The 17217-nt window shown below is 43.8% G+C and overlaps 1 protein-coding gene and 1 long non-coding RNA gene across 2 annotated transcripts in view; one reads left to right on the top strand and one right to left on the bottom strand.

Annotated features, from left to right (window-relative positions):
• Positions 1-10856, bottom strand: part of LOC142585181 (uncharacterized) — a 29234-nt gene extending 18378 nt beyond the window's left edge. The window contains exons 1-2 of the long non-coding RNA XR_012829050.1: positions 10796-10856; positions 2671-2724 (exon numbers count right to left, since the gene is read on the bottom strand). This is a non-coding gene — a long non-coding RNA (uncharacterized LOC142585181). The remainder of the gene's footprint in view (positions 1-2670; positions 2725-10795) is intronic.
• Positions 1-11916, top strand: part of Mvb12 (multivesicular body subunit 12-like Mvb12) — a 33528-nt gene extending 21612 nt beyond the window's left edge. The window contains exons 8-10 of the mRNA XM_075695722.1: positions 1103-1164; positions 3264-3314; positions 11202-11916. Coding sequence (XP_075551837.1) covers positions 1103-1164; positions 3264-3314; positions 11202-11246 — 158 coding nt within the window. The 3' untranslated portion in view covers positions 11247-11916. The remainder of the gene's footprint in view (positions 1-1102; positions 1165-3263; positions 3315-11201) is intronic.
• The last annotated feature ends 5301 nt before the right edge of the window (positions 11917-17217 follow it).

The following is a 17217-nucleotide window of genomic DNA, read 5'->3' as shown; positions in this document are numbered from 1 at the left end:
TCCCGTTCATGAGCACTATCTTTTGTGTCCTCTTCAAAAACCTTGTGCTACTCTTTTATCGTTACGTTCAGTATGACCCTCATATTAATGCGATTAGCATTCTTGGGGTACTTCACACACATTTAGGGGGCTGTCGGGCAGGGTCTCTAACCATTTTCCCGCCAACTTGGATTGCTGTGTATTATATGGTGTATGGTCAAATAGTAGAGCATCGGGCTGCTGTGCTGAGGGAATGGGTTCAAAGCCGACCATCGGACCAACTTGCGTCACTAGGTATGTGCCTTCAATGAGAAAGCTCTTTGCTGCCAACTTGGGTCCCTGGGGATGTGCCACTGTGTATGCACGCTCTCCACTGAACCTCTTTGATGCCAAATTGAGTCGGTGAGTGTGTGCTACAGGGTGTGTGCCACTCTTCAGTGAACCTCTTGGACACGAACTTGGGTCACTGGGTATGTACCAATCTTCAGGGGACGAGCAAACCGGACATCCTTCCAGTTAACCTCCCTGCCTTTCCATTTTTCTCTCTCCCTCTTTTACTGGACCTCTTTGACACTAACTGGGGTCACTGGGTAAGTGCCGCTGGGTATGTGCCGTTCTTCAATAATAACAAAAAAAAATATTTGCAATTTTCTTCAATGTTGGGCAAAATCAAACATGTGTGCCATGCCCAGACTTTTTTGCCGCTCGATGGCATAGCATGTTTAGAGGGGAACCACAAGAGAGGATCCAGGCTGCGTACATGCCTGATATATTACATGTTTTTGCAGGGGCAATAAAGTGTGTTGCCACATTACTTCAGTGCTAATCGCATTAACTTCTACATTCATTGTAAGATGGGTTCTGTCCTGCTAAGCACGAAGTCGCAGGATCGAATCCCAGCCATGGCGACCACATTTCGATGGGGGTGAAATGTGAAAACATCTGTGCACTTAGATTTAGGTGCACGTTAAAGAACCCCAGGTCGTCCAAATTTCCAAAGTCCCCCACTACGGTGTGCCACGTAATCATATTGTGGTTTTGGCACATAAAACCCGATAATTTAAGATGAGTTCTGTCGGAATTTTTTGTAACCTGCGCCATCGTCACCTTCTTTCTTTCCCAGCTATAGATGATGTACCATTTGAAGTGAATCCAAAGTACCGAGCCATGTTTAGACTCTCCGAGGTAAGTACTTCTTCTCGAACGCTTTGTTGAGACCTGCATAAATGAATTATGCCTAGCTGAGCTTTGTGTTTTTCTGCTTTTTGTTTGAAATCTTGAATTTATAAGTAGTTCAAAGTTGAATGCCAGCCATAAAAATTAAAACTAAGATGTTTTAGCTCCCGCGCAGGAGCCTTGTTCCCAATCTAGAAATTTTTATGGTCAGCGTCCAGCTTTCAACTAGTTACAGTGTCTCCTCCCGACCAGACAGGTTTCCTTCAAACACTTCATTCCAATCTTGAATAGAAACAGAACTGTGTAGTCACAATATCTGCCCTGCTTCTTGTAATGTGTATTGGCACAGGCAGCTGAACTCGTAAAGCTTCCTATGGCAGTGATAGTTTCATTAATCTTGATCCCTTGTAGTGTTCTGAATGAAATATTTCACACTGAAAACTAAAGGAACAATCTGGAACCCCCTGCCATGTTGCTTGTTCAGTTATTTCGTACAATTTGTTGAGGTTATGAGGCTGTGTGAGCATTTTCAGTAGCAGTAGCTACACTACACTGTTGCACAGGCCAGAGCGTGAAATGAAGATTAACTTAGAACAAAGCATAACAAAGATCAGACATAAAATAAATAGTAAAGGCAAAGGTTCAATTTCAGTGAATCATGCTTATCTGCTTTTGCCTCATAACCCCACAATGTGTAACAAGCCATGGCTGGCTTGAATTCAGTATTCACTTGATCTGGGCACACCCTTTTACTTTCACGAGGCCGCAAGCAAGAGGACACAGATTCCAGGAATTGCCAGTGATAAGCGAGTTAAGATTTTCTAACATGCTTCTGCACCTTATTTCTTCCATGTAACTGCAAAGAGTGCTTATAATTTCATTTTTACTTGTTCTCTAATTTTGTGCACGTAATCTGCTGAGCTCTGTCGATCTCTTCGTGTTGCAAGTTGCATGTCCACTACCACCTATAGATGGCAGTACTTTATGCATTCTAACATGTGTGTGCAGATACTATCCTTAGTTCAGGCAAGAATGTGCTTTGTGAGTAAAAGCTGACTTTTCATTGGGACTATGAAGACGTGACGTGTGAAACGCTTTCTTGTGACACTTGGGTGCTACACACCGCTGCCATGCTGTGCCATAGTTGACAACCATAATTGACTTGGCCATTTCATGCTGATGATGCTCTTCCTCTGTCGACTCAATTACCAAATGCAGCTGAGGATTGCCAGACGATACTCTCTGGCTCTCTCGCTGTGCTCCCTTGTCCGCAGTTGTGTCTGCATCTCATATGAGACATTAGCAGGTTTTGAAGCTGAAATGCCTAGTTCTGTGATTGGCTGAGGTGCCTTATTTCATTTAACCATTTATTTATGCTCATTTGCTCATTTCTCCCAATGCCTACTGTTGTGACAGCATGACAAAGATAGCTTCCAGTGACGCCAATGCCTTCTTACTTTGTGACCAAGCCGTCAGCGTAGCCAACTTTCACATTGAAGAAAATTTAGTACCAACCTTCTCATTGTCATCCTTTTTATTTTTTCAAGAAATGGCTTGAAGGTATATTATCTGGAAGAGGAAGAGGGAGGACGGGGAGGATGGGGAGGTGTATTTGAGCCATCCTAGGAGCTGCGTGTGTTTGGCGAAACCCAAGAGCAAGTCTAGAATAAAGCAGTTTCAGCCAGGTGGTCCAAGTAGGCATGATTATTGTGACAGCTATAACTGAGGCATATTTGATATATTCAGCACAGTTTCTGTGTCTTTATTCATTCATTGTGTCATATTCTGTTTCCCCCAAGAATCTGGTACATGTATTGCATGTGCTTATGGTAGGTCTTTAACATGTTCGTTATGTTGATATGGTTTTAGGTTTTACAGACTCCCATTATTTTTATCTGTTCAGCAGCTTTAAAAGTAGGGTAGTACTCATCATAGGTTAAAGCTGAAATTTTTAATAGTGCTTTTATTAGAGAGCTTCAGCAAACGGCTTTTTCTGACCACTTTTTCATGATTGACATCTCACAACTGTGATTTTGTAATCGGCGAGTCTAAGCTGAATTAATTCTGCTTCTTCTTTTTTTTTCTTTACCTTTATCTCGATCTCGTAGTTCACCATGCCAAACATTAGGCTCAAGACGGCTAATGAAATCTTTGAGGAGGTGAGTATGTGGCATGAAAAGAAAGACTCTTTGGTAACATTCAAGTGGAAAAATTGTTCTAGAAGATCGCAGATAGTGAACTCTTCACAACAGTTTGAGAAAATAATGTTCTGAATATACTGACTTGTAATGTTTTATCAAATATTGAATATTCATTGCAATTTTCAAAGCACATATATTCATTTACACACGGAGTGAAAGAAAAAAATGCATTTAGCCTAGCCGCACAGGAATAAGCATTATGTCAGATGTTTGCACGACAATGGAAATGATTAGATTGTACAGTAAAACCTCGTTAAACCGTACCCGCTTAAACAGTAGTTTTGTTTTAAAAGTAGTAAAGTAAAATCCCCGACTCAACGGCCATTGAACATAATGTGTTTTGTATCCGCATAAACCGTACCAGCTTATTGCGTACGTATCGGTTAACACATAATGTTTCCACTTTTCGTCGCGCAATCACGGCGGTGCGTCGTCTACATCGGGCGGCCCGGCAGAACAACAAGCCTTGGAGATCAGCACAACGGCCTCTAAGCGCCCAGAGCGTTTGCGCGTGAAGCCACATCAACATCGTAGAGCTGCAGTGAGCACATGTGGCTCAAGGGCACCGTAGGGAATGTAGAGACAGTCCTGGGAGTCGTGTATCTGATAACGGGGAATGATTCAAAAAAGGAGAATGCAAAACATTTCAAATCTATGGCCAAGGACATCAGGCAGTTAGCTATGAAACGGGAGATAATCATCCTAGGGGACATGAATTCACATCTGGAATACTTTGACGGGGCGGAAGATGCAGCAGGGCAGATGTTAGTAGATGTTGTGAGGCCCATAATTGTGCAATAGTTAATACTGAAATTAAATGCGACGGGAAGATAACACGGGAAAGAAATAACTCCCACTCAACAATCGACTACTGCCTAATGTCCCACAAACTGTATGAACGGTTGGGAGGTATGGAAATTGATGAGGAAGGTACAAAAAGCCCGGGGAGTGATCACAAACGAATCAAAATCAGTTTTGGAAGGGCAGTATCACCGATAGAAACTAAATAAAGGAAAAGCATGAGCAAACTGAATGACAGGCAGCTGCAAGAAGTGGCTATAAACATTGAAAACATAGTATCCAAGCAACCGCAAAGGGCATGGACATACGACGAGTTAGTAGGTATTTTTAAAGGAGAGCTAGAGAAGAGACAGACTAGGAAACTAGGAAGTAAGCAGGGAAAACATAAACCGAAAAGCTGGTGGGACCGAAAAGTTAAGGAGGCCATAGAGCGACGCAAAGATGCATGCAGAAAACACAGAGCAGCAAAGAAAAGGGGAGCCCCACCAGAAGAGGGCGAGACAAAATGGGAGAATTACCTTGCAATGAAAAAGGAAGCATTGGCAATAATTCAAGCCGAGATAGCAAAAGCTGGGGTACAGTGGTTGTTAGAGATATGCAGAATAGATAGAAATGCCTCTAAGAAGTTTTGGGAACACATAAGGCAACAGAGTAAGAAGACAGAGGTGGTCCAGCACTCACTGACCACACCAGAAGGAAGAAAGGTAGAGGGAGAGGAAGCTCAGGAACATATTAGGTTAACAATAGAGGCAGCATTTACACTTGCATTTGCATTTTTGCTACCCTCTGGCAGCATTGAGCCAGAGGGTAGCGAAATGGAGAACAATGACAACAGGAGGATAGAAGAGGAGGAGAACAGAGGAATGACAAGTAAGGAATGGGACAGAATTGTACACAAGGTCCCCGTGCGAACAGCGCCAGGACCTGATAACATACCTATGAAATTGATGAGCATATTAGGTCAAAAAAGTAAATTAAAATTACAACTTATTGAACAAATAGTTGTAGGGGGAGATGTTCCACAGGACTGGAAATCGAGCGGAATGATATTAGTATACAAAGGTAAGGGAAGCAAGGACATCATTAAATCCTACCGGCCAATAACTGTCACATAAGCCATATACAGATTAGCAATGCAGATGGTGAAAATGAGAATGTAGGGATGGGCAGAATGTGAAGAGATCTTGGGAGAGCTGCAGAATGGATTTCGAAGGAACAGAAGGCTAGATGATAATTTATTTGTTATAACACAGTGCATAGAGATAGTGGCAGCCAGGCAGAAACCGCGACAGATAGCTTTTTTAGACAGAGGAGCCTATGATAATGTAAACCGAGAAAAGTTATGGGGCCAGTTGAAGGAATATGGTCTAGATAGAAAGTTGGTTGAATTCCTACGACAAGTTTATGCAGATAATGAGGTAGAGATAACATGAGAGGGGGAAACTACAAAGCCAGCTAACATAAGAAGTGGTCTCAGGCAGGGCTGTCCATTGTCACCCCTGCTTTTTATGATTTACATGAGCCAAATGGAAAAGAGGGTAGAACAGAGCACAGTAGGAACCGACAAGCTATACGCTGGAAGGGCAGAAGGTAATTCAAGTACTAGCTGGACTGATGTATGCAGATGATATTGTGCTGCTTGCTGACACCAGAGTAGGGCTACAGGAACTAACAAGGATATGTGGAGAGGAGAGAGAAAAATTGGGACTGTAATTCAGTAGCGAGAAGTCTGGGATAATAGTGTACAATGAAGAAAGGGGGGGGGGGGGGGGACCATTGGAAGTACAAGACACTAAGATTGATCATGTTGAAAAATACAAGAATTTGGGCATATGGCTAAACGAGGGAAAAAAGTACTTGGAAGAACATGAAAAATTATGATTGAAAAAGTGAAAAGGAACTCAGCTGTAATGAAACACAAGGCACTATGGTATAATAGGTACGAGGTGGTTAGAGGGGTATGGAAAGGGGTTATGGTACCTGGCCTCACATTCGGAAATTCGGTACTGTGCATGAAATCGGAAGTTAAGGCATGCATGGAAACAAGACAGAGAAGTGTAGGCAGATTGGCCTTAGGGGCGCACGGGAACACACCAAATGAGGGAGTTCAGGGGGACATGGGATGGACGTCCTTTGAAGGTAGAGAGGCAATAAGTAAGCTAAAGTATTATTAGAGACACGCAGCACTGGGGGGGAAAAGGTGGGTGGGAAAAGTGTACAAATATCTAGACATGAAAAGTTTGAACACAAAGTGGACACTCGGAACTAGGAAGCTGAGGTTTAGATACCTACAGCCGAGGGAGGAGGCCCAACATGGTTCCAGTGTGGGAAGAGAGGTGAAGGAGACGGAAAGAAAAAGGTGGGAAGAAAGAATGTTCGGAAAGCCAGCGCTAGTTATGTATAGGACACAAAAACAGGAGATGAAGAGAGAGCTCTTATTTTATAACTCAAGGGGCAGCTCACTATTATTCGAAGCTAGGACGGGGTTTTGAGAACGAAAACATACAGGGCTAAATTTGAAGACTTGGACCTTTTATGCACTGCTTGCGGAGCCGAAATTGAGACCACAGAGCACATAGTGCTGAGATGTACAGAACTTCGCCCTACCCTGGCTGAGGGAACAGTGACAGATATGGAAGGGGCATTAGGTTTTCCCCGGGGAACAAGTGTAAATAGACGAGAAAAGCGTGGCAGTAATGAAGGGGAGGCTAGAGGATTGGTGGAGGAAGAAGTCAAGGGAGGATGAGATATCATAAATCGGGGAGCTAATGTTTTCTGTACTGTTTTAGCTATCCATTTTTGGGGGAGTCAAAACTAAAGTTAAGAGGAAGGGGGATATAATTGGGTAAAAAAGAAGGGGAAGTAAAAGCCTAGATGGCGCCAGCCGCTGCCCATTACGAAGGGTGTAGCCGCCATCCATCCATCCATCCGTGCCAGAGAGCGTTGTGGCATCATGCAAGCGAGAAGTTGCGTCATGCCAAAACTCGGATAAAAAAGACGCCGGGTGCTTAGCATAGAAGAAAAATTAGACATCGTCCGTACTATCGAGCATGATGCGAAAAGTCTGCGCTGGCACGTGACATGGGTCTACTGTTGACTACGGTGTGTGGCATTTGGAATGCGAAGAAGTTGCTCAGCAGCGCAGTTGCGATCGCAAAGAGATGTCAGCTACAAGGTCCGACTTTTCGCCATCGTTGCCTCTGTTGTTGCCAAAGTGTCGCTTAGCGATAGTGATAAGGACGAGACGGAAAGCGACAGCACGGGCAATTCAGGCCCTACAGTGGCAGAAGCTGTGCATTACGTCAGCCTCATGAATGCAGTCGTCGCGACGAGAACGGCACCCCGCAATGAAAAGGTGCCCTGCGACTTCTGCAACGCTACCCTGCCTGTGCACTGAGAATGTGCGACACTGTGGTGATTAGGACTGTTCGGCACTTTCGCTAGTGCGCAGTGATGCGGAAGAAAGACAGAGTCATTTATGTGCATTTATAAAACTCAAAGCAACCTTTAAAATATGAGTATATACAGAGAGTTGATGACAGCGTAACTGTAGTCAGTGTGTCCACGGGCTGAAACAGTCCGGATTGCGAGGCTCACAGTTCGGTCGTCACGGCACCGTGCGGCCACTCGTGCTGGAGCTGGCCGCGGCTACCACACACTCAGGCCCCGTTCTACACTGTTCTCGGGCTCAGCACGCTCGGAAGCCGCCGCGGTAGCAGCCAGGGGACTCTTTGTTCCCCGCGCCCTCGATGTCTGGCTCGGACGCCGCTCACGACCGACGTGCTACAGTCGCACGTCCAGCACGACCTCAGTGCCCAGCTCGTACACCGCTCGCAAACCACGTGCAGCGGTTACACTTGGGGACCTCGTCTAGCACAGCAATATCTGTGCCAGACTGAAACGCTGCTCGGCAGAGCTCAGGTGCGACAGCTCAGGGACCGGCGGCCCTCGGGTCAGCCAGCGTCTCGAGCACTGGCAGCAGGGGCCCTGGGACGTCCACGCTCGGCTCCGTGGTCCTCCGCACCTTGCCACGGACGTCTCGCCTGGCAGGAACCCTCGCCTCGTTCAGCCCAGGAGCTCGGAGCTGCTGCCCGCCTGGATCGAACACCGCGAGCGTGCCCTCGTGCTGCCGTGCTCGTGCACCCGTTGTCTTCCTCGTCGTTCATGGAGCTTGGTGGCCGCTCCGATCTTCTAGTGGCACCTCGCGGCACTTACATATGACAGACGCCAACGCAGAATCTGCCATGCGAGTGTTTGCCGAGAAACGGGGGCTGGCTGAAAAGCTGTCTCACAGCTTCAGCAAGTTTGAGGCCGCTGTCGTCGCTGCTTGGCCGCCGCAGCAACAAATGGAAATAACATGTTTGTCGTGCGAAGTAAATAAATACTGCAGTTTTTTTCCCCTTTCATCGCACTCTCTCCGAGTTTCGTTTTTGACAGGTAAGTGGGCGGTCTCATGCTATTTCGGTTAAGCAGTACTACCGTTTAGTACATACTTTTTCCTAGCTCTGGCCAACTATGGTTTGACGAGGTTTCACTTTATGTGAAAAAAGCAATTTATTATATATTTATATGATATCTAGAATTGCTATTGGCCACACTCGCAAGAACTAAATATGTTAGCAAGTCATGAACTTGTTGAGTTCTTGCATTACAGTTATGTCTTCTTGCAGAATTGTCAAAAATATCTTACGAGAGCCTCCTAGTGAGCGTGTCAAATATTTCATTTATTTGTGAGTCAGAAATTTTTGTTCAGAAAGGTGACCATCTGTCCACCACATTACACATTCTAAAGTGCAAGGCTTGTTAGGGCCCCTTCCATATTGAACAGCTTAGGTGCTGCACACGTTTGTACTGCATGATCCACTTGGATGGAAATGTTTTTTCAAATCATCAGTGATAGATAGCACAATATTACTACTTTAATTGCACTACTTGACGAAATAGACTTGCGTCACAAATCACAATGTGCCTAGGTAACTAACAAAGTTTCACTAGTTAAGCTTTAATTACTTTAGGTCAGATGTGCAAGTGCATAATTAAGCTATACAGTGATAAGGTTGCACACATTCAGCATAAATCCTGAAGTTAGTAGTAGTTTTGAGGTGCTTGTCCTCAAAATGTGCTGTGAAAATACATTTGTATGCACTGTGGGACAAAGTTAAGTGGCACAGATTTTTCAGAACGGCTATATTGATACTGCTGGTAGTCTTTAAATTCTTTCTAAACAGACATACTTTAATACTGACAGGCTTCAATTCTGCCATTTCAGCATTTGTCCTAAAGTAATTAATTAAAAAGCAAAGTAATAAAGCATTTGCTCATCGCTCAATGCACATTGCGATTTGTTGAGACAAGTAATGTCTGCCTCATCAAATATTCCACCTGGAGTGTTAGAATATTACAAACTGCCACAGGTTAATTTTTAGAAATCTCTTTTAATTCGCAAGAGATCACACTGTATACTAATTTTCTTTTAGTTAGCTGGGAGGTAAACTCCTACTAGCTCTTATTTGGTCTGATGCTTAATTTTATGCTCATAATAGACTGTTTGCACCCGGTGCCACTATGGGGCTGCAGGTGCTATGCAGTGCACAATTTGGTGGGTGCGCGATTAACCTTGGTGACATTTTAAATTCATGATAATTATGGCGATTTTGCTGTATTGTATTATACAGGGTGTCCCACGTAACTTGAGCCAAGAGTTTTAAAAATGAAAGGCGCGTTGGAAGCGAATTGAACCAAGCACATACTATTCACAATAGCCTATAGTAACTCGGACACTTTTTTGTTTTCCCCATAACTTGGTAATTAAGTTTAATTACCCAACTTTTTAATTATTGGCTGAGGATCCCTAGTATGAAGCGCAGATTTATAGGGCACCTTCAGAAACCACCGATCGAGTTGTTTCCTTTACGATACGTCTCACGTAGTCCTTTTTTTTTTTCAGGTTGCAAAGAAAGCCCACGAAATATGAAAAAAAGCCATGTGATGGAGCGCTTGCGCAGTGGTATCGTGCTGCTCTCAAGTGTGCGTTCGGTGAACAAGGCCGACTCTCGTCGGATGATGGCGAAAATGCATGCTGCTGGCCGAACGGTGCTGATGAGAAAAAGAACGCCCTGTCGCTTCCTCTCGCCAGTCACGATGCAGCTGACCTTGTTCACCGAACGCACGCTTGAGAGCAGCACAATACCACTGCGCAAACGCTCAGTCACGTGGCTTTTTTAATATTTCGCGGGCTTTCTTTGCAACCCGGAAAAAAGTACTACGTGAGACGTATCGTAAAGGAAACAACTCGATTGATGGTTTCTGAAGGTGCTCTACAAGTCTGTGTATCATACTTAGGGTCCTCAGCCAATAATTAAAAAGTTGGGTACTTAAACTTAATTAATTGTTGAGTTATCTGGAAGACAAAATATTGTCTGAGTTACTATAGGCTATTGCAAATAGTGTGCTTTCGGTTCAATTCACTTCCGACACGCCTTTAGTTTTTAAATTCTTGGCTCAAGGTATGTGGGATACCCTGTATATGATGGTATTACTGATGAATCTATGCAAACATGATAATGCAGTCTGTTAGGATCGAAGAAATGTGATCAGGAAACTGGTTAAACATAAGAGAATGACAGTCGGTCCACTACCTCTGTTTTGGCAGAGGTCCAGTTGACCTCGGCGAGACGTTCACATCCAGTTGTTTTGTCCTGTTAATAAAGTATGCACACACATGTGTACAGAGAGAGAGAGAGAGAGGTCGCGCATAGCAAGCATTGGTAACAGGTAATTAACAGGGTAGGTAACACATGTAACAGATGAACAGTGGTCTACCAGAATGACGGAAGGGGTGCCAAGGGCAGAACTGGTTATCACTGGTTGAGGCCTTCATCCTGCAGTGAAATTTAAAAGCCGCTATTAGTAGTGTAGTACTAACAGAATGTTTCCACCGGTGGGTGACAGCTCTGTACACGTGTGGCAGTGGCAAGCCAGTTATTGCCAGGTGTGTGAGCTGGGAGTCATATATGCTTGTGCACGCACTTTCTGTCTTTGCAGTATAACTATAACTTTCAAGTGGAACGCCAAGCTCAACAGACCTGACTTGCAGAGGAGTTGCCAACCATCACCCTACCACCATTTCTTCCTACCTGAACAGGGCCCCCTCCCCCAACACCTCCAGCATTGACATACTACTATAGTTGCAGTTTTTTCTAACTCTGAGGAGGACACAGTAGTGTAAAAAAGGTGATTTTGACATTACATGCTGAAGCACTACCATGAGAGCAACAGTGCAGCAGGACTGAAGACACCTGCATCAGCCATTTGAGCAGTTACACAGACTTAGAACAGACTTCTCTCTTCTGCAGTGTGCTTGCATTGCTTCGGGGAGCTTTCTCGGCTCTGTTGATTGTACTACATAAAAGATATTCGCTTTGTGCTTGTAGTGCCAACACTTGTTTCAGCTTTTTGTAAATGACACCGTCCTTTAGGCACTGCGTTTATGTGAATTTTCTTTTCTCCTATATTGAAACATGCCAGCTTCTGGTGCCACATGTGCGCTTTGATTTTTAATGTGCGATTGTTTCCACCATGTTTTTCTCCTACTGTGAAATGGATCTCGTAGGTTTTCAGATGTTTAGCATGATGTTTATTGTTTTTCTTGCAGTACTTCACTTCACTGTGTTCATTTGTTCTCGCTAATGTTTCGCATTTAAAAAAAGAAATTCACGCCCTGCGACAGTCCTCTTACAATAAAAGTGTCGACATCCGAGTCCTGTATTGCGTTTGTCGGCACCCTTGTAGCGAAAACATGACTATGTTTTATTGCGTGACTGCTTATTGCTAAACAGTCTTACCATCCTCAAGGAGCATCTTGCGTGTAACAATACATATCTTGAGGATAAAATTCTGTGGGAAATATATATATTAGCCTATACGCAGTATATATTATCCTTCTACTTTGGCACAGCATGAATCTTTGAATTATTCTAAAGTAAGCCTACTATTATAGAAAAATTGTCATGTTACGCAAAATAAAATTTAAAATTCTTGCCAGTTGCAGTACTACTAGTTTTTCAAACATACTGTTGGCTACTCGGACACTGTGAGCTAAGAAATGTAGCAATTCTTTAGCTTTATTCGCCAAAGTTGGGACCACATTGGACAATGTTTCCCACCTTGGCATGTCGTAAGAGCAGTGCTCTACATTCCTACATGGTGTATCTAATGGACAACAGATAACGATGACATGGTGAACTACAATGGTAGTTTTACAATAAATTGCTTATTTTTATTAAATGTTTGACAATCTAGCTTGCAGAAATGTTAATACACTACAGGTTGCCTAGTACTTTTGGTTGCTGCTGGTGGATCGTATTCCTTTTATATGGTTGCAGAACTTTTGCGAAGCTTGGCATACTTTTGTGTCCATTAAACCACCAAAAACAAGCAAAACACAAATTTTTGAAGCTGCATGGCACGTTTTCAGGGCGCGCTCACTGGGCTCACGGGCTCACTCACAGACGCCTTGGCAGGCGCCGCTTGGTACTTTGTTATCGACAGTATTTCAAAATGCTTCAGTATCTATAAACGTAATCAGGGTGTCTGCCAACCGGGAAAACCGGGAATTCTCAGGGAATTTGAACAGGCTGGAAAAACTCGGGGAAAACTCAGGGAATTTGACCTTCTATCAGAGAAAATTAGCTGTAACTTTATTGAAAGGGAACGAAAGTCGTGTTAATGCTGGCTCCAGTAACGGAGGAATCGCAACGAATCGTCATTGACGCCGTGTCATCGGCACGATGTATTGCCAGAGTAGTTGACGACAGATTTTCCAGACGCTTTTTCGGACATGCCCGATAATTTGCACGGCCTTGCGGCACCACCACGTACTCCATATAGTCAATGTATATTGCCCTGACTGCAGGCCTGAAATGGCATTACTCAAAGCCGCCACCGCCGCCAATTTGATTATCTCGCCGCCTCGAACTGGCACTATTGCACGCAGATCCGCACGCAGGCAACGTAGGCCTAGCTGCTTCTACGTTCGCTGTTAAGCTTCTTGCCGTGCGGTGCCGTGTTTTTCATTGAAAGTGGTAATCTTCGCCATTGGCTTCGAAGCTCGCAGAGCACAGCGCGTTGCGTAATGCCAGTCCCCGAAAGTTAGCTTCGCCTCAGTACAGTAGTGTTAGGCGCTGAAGCTTAACAAGCGTGGGAAGGGGCAATTGTCACGGGACACAGTATGTATTCCTTAATTACAGACGCGTGCTCCCCCATCTCCTGTCACAGTACGAGCACTGATATGCCTAGTAAGTGTACTGGCAGGCCTTAAAAGCTTTTTCGGACGTGCCTGTGACAATTTTAGCCCTTCAGGATAGTTAAAGCCATGCGTTCATTGTTTTCGGACTGCCCGATTTTCCGGATGCGATTGTGGCCCCTAGCGAGTCCGAAAAATCGGACGTTGACTGTACAACTGACCAAGAGGATGCTTCAAATGATCCATTTTGTGAAAGCGTGGCAGAAGGAGGATGAGAACAGAAAGGACCGACGCACTGAGGAATTTACAGGAAAGGAAGCGTGCCGCCGCCTTATTGAAGGAGCTTGAGCTCAAAAAACAGTGTTGGCTGACGCCGAGATGCAGGTGTCCCTCATCCAAACCAAAATACATTCTTTAAAGCAGTGAAACCCAGCACAGATGTCATGTACGGGCTGAGAGTATGTCAGAACAGTTGAGGTTGACTTGCCGGCTGCTGAGAGAGAATTCAGAGTTCAGGCCTCGTACCGATGAGCTTGCTATCAGTTGATAGAAATAGCTCCTATTCAAAAATATTTACTTACGTATGCATCTCCTTTTCATTCGTATTTGAAAATGTTCGACTCAATTTGGAATGGGTTTTACTTTTTTTTTTTTTTTGCTGCCTATTTTACTAACATCTTCCTTCTGTTTTCTTTTTAAATAAAATAGATATTACTCCTTACTATTCAAACTGGATTAAGTCATTTTTTTTTTTGTTTCAACATGCATGCTTACTAGAGAGTGACAGCATCGGGCAACATTGTGTCAGCCTGTCTTAACATAAAACAAAGTTCTGGCTCAATCAGGGAATTTAGCAAAAGTGCTCAGGGAAAAACCTGGAAAACTCAGGGAATTTGGAAATGTCAGCTTGGTAGACACCCTGGTTTTATGTCGTCTGATTAATGTGACAAAGCTTAAGCACATATTGTCAGGGGTAGAAGTGTGGATTCTGTTGTAGCAGCAATTTAACCTGTTTGCTGCATGGTGTACGTGGTCATCATTGTTTGTTTTGGTTTGTAATGATGGTCAGTGAGAGAAGATAGAAGAAGCAACGCCGTCCCCAGGCGCCATGCAGTGAAATATCTTGGCAGTACTGTTTCGATGCTACAGTGGTATCCAAACTTTTGCTCCTGATAGTACCTTTTGTAAATAATGATATCGCTGTGTAAGTGTGCAGCTGAGGAAACAGAGTGAAAATTGTCATTTGGTATCCCAAAGGCATTCTAAATGCACAGCTTACAAATACAAGTCCATGGCACTTAGCCTCTTAGAGACACTTGGACAAAGACACACAGGCAAACTAAACTGAACTGGAGAAGCACCATAGCAGAGTGATGCACAGCTGGAGGACCTTGCACCTTCTTACGAATGGTCAGCCAATGCACTGTGAAAGTATGTTGTAAGGGGTGTCCTCAGGTTCCAATAACACAGAGTGCATTTGTGCATTGCCGGTACAATGGCCACCCATTTTATCTGAATCAAGGCAGCTTATCCATATAGTCCTCTGAAAATAATGTAAGACTAGCTAGGAAATAGTGACCTTATTAGCTATCCAACTATGCAGGTATGATGTCAGGCTGACGTGAAAAAACTGGACATAAATTTCAACCTTTGGTGTAATGTCGAAAATCTGCATGTTGACAGCTAAACTGCGAATGTTAATGAGGAATTTAAGGAATAAATTGACAAATGGCACGAGCCTTTCTAGATTTTTTAAAATTGTTTTTTCATCGATACTCGTCCAACTTTTCACAGCTTACTTTTGCAGTTTTAGCAGCCTGTTGTCCTGCAATACTTGACATCGAAACATTCTAATTTTGCTTCTGCACAATGAGTCAAAGTTTATCTATACAGGTTCGTCCAGATTCATTAGAATATGGGATGCTTCCATAATTTGATAAGTAATCGTCGTTTAAAAATATACCGTTGGCCTTTGAAAGTCGAAAGCACACCTGTGCGGGCACAGGCTCCAAAAAACGTTAACATGTGTTGAACCTTATTGCGATTATAACTCAGATTTTGTTAAAGGCGATCCCCCATATTCTAGAATGTACCTCCACTCAACATTTTACCTCGACTCGAGAAAGTGCGCCTCTTGGCCGCAGTCACCACAGTTCAGTGACGCACCACAGCAATTCTAGGAAAACGTAGCATCATCTTCAGTTGAGGAGCGGCCTTGTGCTTAGCTTGGTGAACTGCAGGAAGAGCTTTGAGTCAAGGATTGTTTAAGAGTACGGGGAAATGTCTTTCAAGGAAATTACCTACACTTTTCAATATCTGGTTTGTGTGTTTCTAGCCTGTGTTTCCCGTTTAAAAAAAGAGAGTCAACCAAGTGTTGACGCTGAAGAAGACAAGGTTGACGTACATGGTGGTTGAAATGACTAGATAATTATATGTAGATTGTTCTCACTATTCTGTCTCCTTATGTTCATTATACACTCGTTTTATATCTTATTCATATCGTATTTCATACGCACTATGTCTACCTTGTCTTGTTTAGTGTCGACACTTGGTTGACCCTTTCATTTTTCAGTGTTTGACACTCTGGAATGCACCCCTTGCCTTGGTTTTGTTGCTCTTTCACGCCGCTGTGAAGCATAGGGCCTATTAGCCCCATGTGTCTATGGCTTCTTCAAAACACGTGCCAAAGGCTCGGGCAACACACTCGCATGGCCAGCAGCTCTCCACTTTGCCTGCTCTTTTAACCCAGCTATCCTTCGTTCCAAACTCTGGTACTCTATGCCATCTGGTGAAGGGCGCAGCTGCTAAGTTAGATGGCACATGACCTTCGAGATTGCACATGCTGCCAGGTTTTGCTCCGGCTGTCCCATTCATACGGAGAGAATGGGATGGTTCAGTGATGGGTGTGGTCGGCTCCTCCGCACCGCAGCGCTAATAACCGAGGCCTTTCCATGCATCTGTGGAGGCTTTTGGACACTCCAGTACTGTTGCTGCAGCTTGTGTGAGGTGAGAAAAAAATTATTTTGCAGTGATTTGGAAATGATGGCATAAGGTGAACAAGAGGCAAAGCGTGCTGGCACCTATTTATTTTTAGATTCGTTTTTTTTTTCCCACACATACTCCCACAGCCCTCTGTCCTATGGTTGTTTTGCTGTGTCCTGTGTCGCGCTGTTTAACACTCCCTCTACATTCACGTAGGTATGGAACGTGCAGATATTCGAAACTTTCTAATAACAAATCGAATAGTGCCCTTTTCGATTTGGTCTTCAAATTGAATAGTTGGTATGCGTAAATGCGACTTTTTTTCGAATACTTTTTGAATTTCAAAACGTCAGCTGTGCCCAAATATACTTCGAATTGGAGCAATAGTATGGTAAATTTCCACCCCCGCGGGCATAGTATAGACATCCAACCTGAGAACTTCCATAGTGGAGCAGGCTAATTCACTTTGGTAGCAATAATTTACAGGCTGTATCGCAATCATTAGCACACTCTGAAGAGCCCTGTGCATGCAAAGAGACTACTTGCTTACCCTAATGATCCATTTGTGCTTTTATTAAACATCTTGTAACATACTAAGTAAGGCAAAAACTTGCTAACATTAAGAATACCGGGATGTGAACATCGTTTTATACTAAATGTGATAACATCTGTTCTCTGTAACCATAATGGTCCATAGGTTAGGTAACTGGTGGACCATTAAGGTTACAGAGTGGGTGCCAAGAGAAGGGAAGTGAAGTCGAGGATGGCAGAAGACTAGGTGGGGTGATGATTAAAAAAGAAATTCGCAGGTGCTAGCTGGAATCTGTTGGCACA

This window comes from Dermacentor variabilis, chromosome 1 (assembly GCF_050947875.1).
Source record: "Dermacentor variabilis isolate Ectoservices chromosome 1, ASM5094787v1, whole genome shotgun sequence".
Classification (NCBI taxonomy): domain Eukaryota; kingdom Metazoa; phylum Arthropoda; class Arachnida; order Ixodida; family Ixodidae; genus Dermacentor; species Dermacentor variabilis.
Note: the sequence above shows the minus strand (reverse complement) of the source record. Positions and strands in the feature narration are given on the sequence as shown.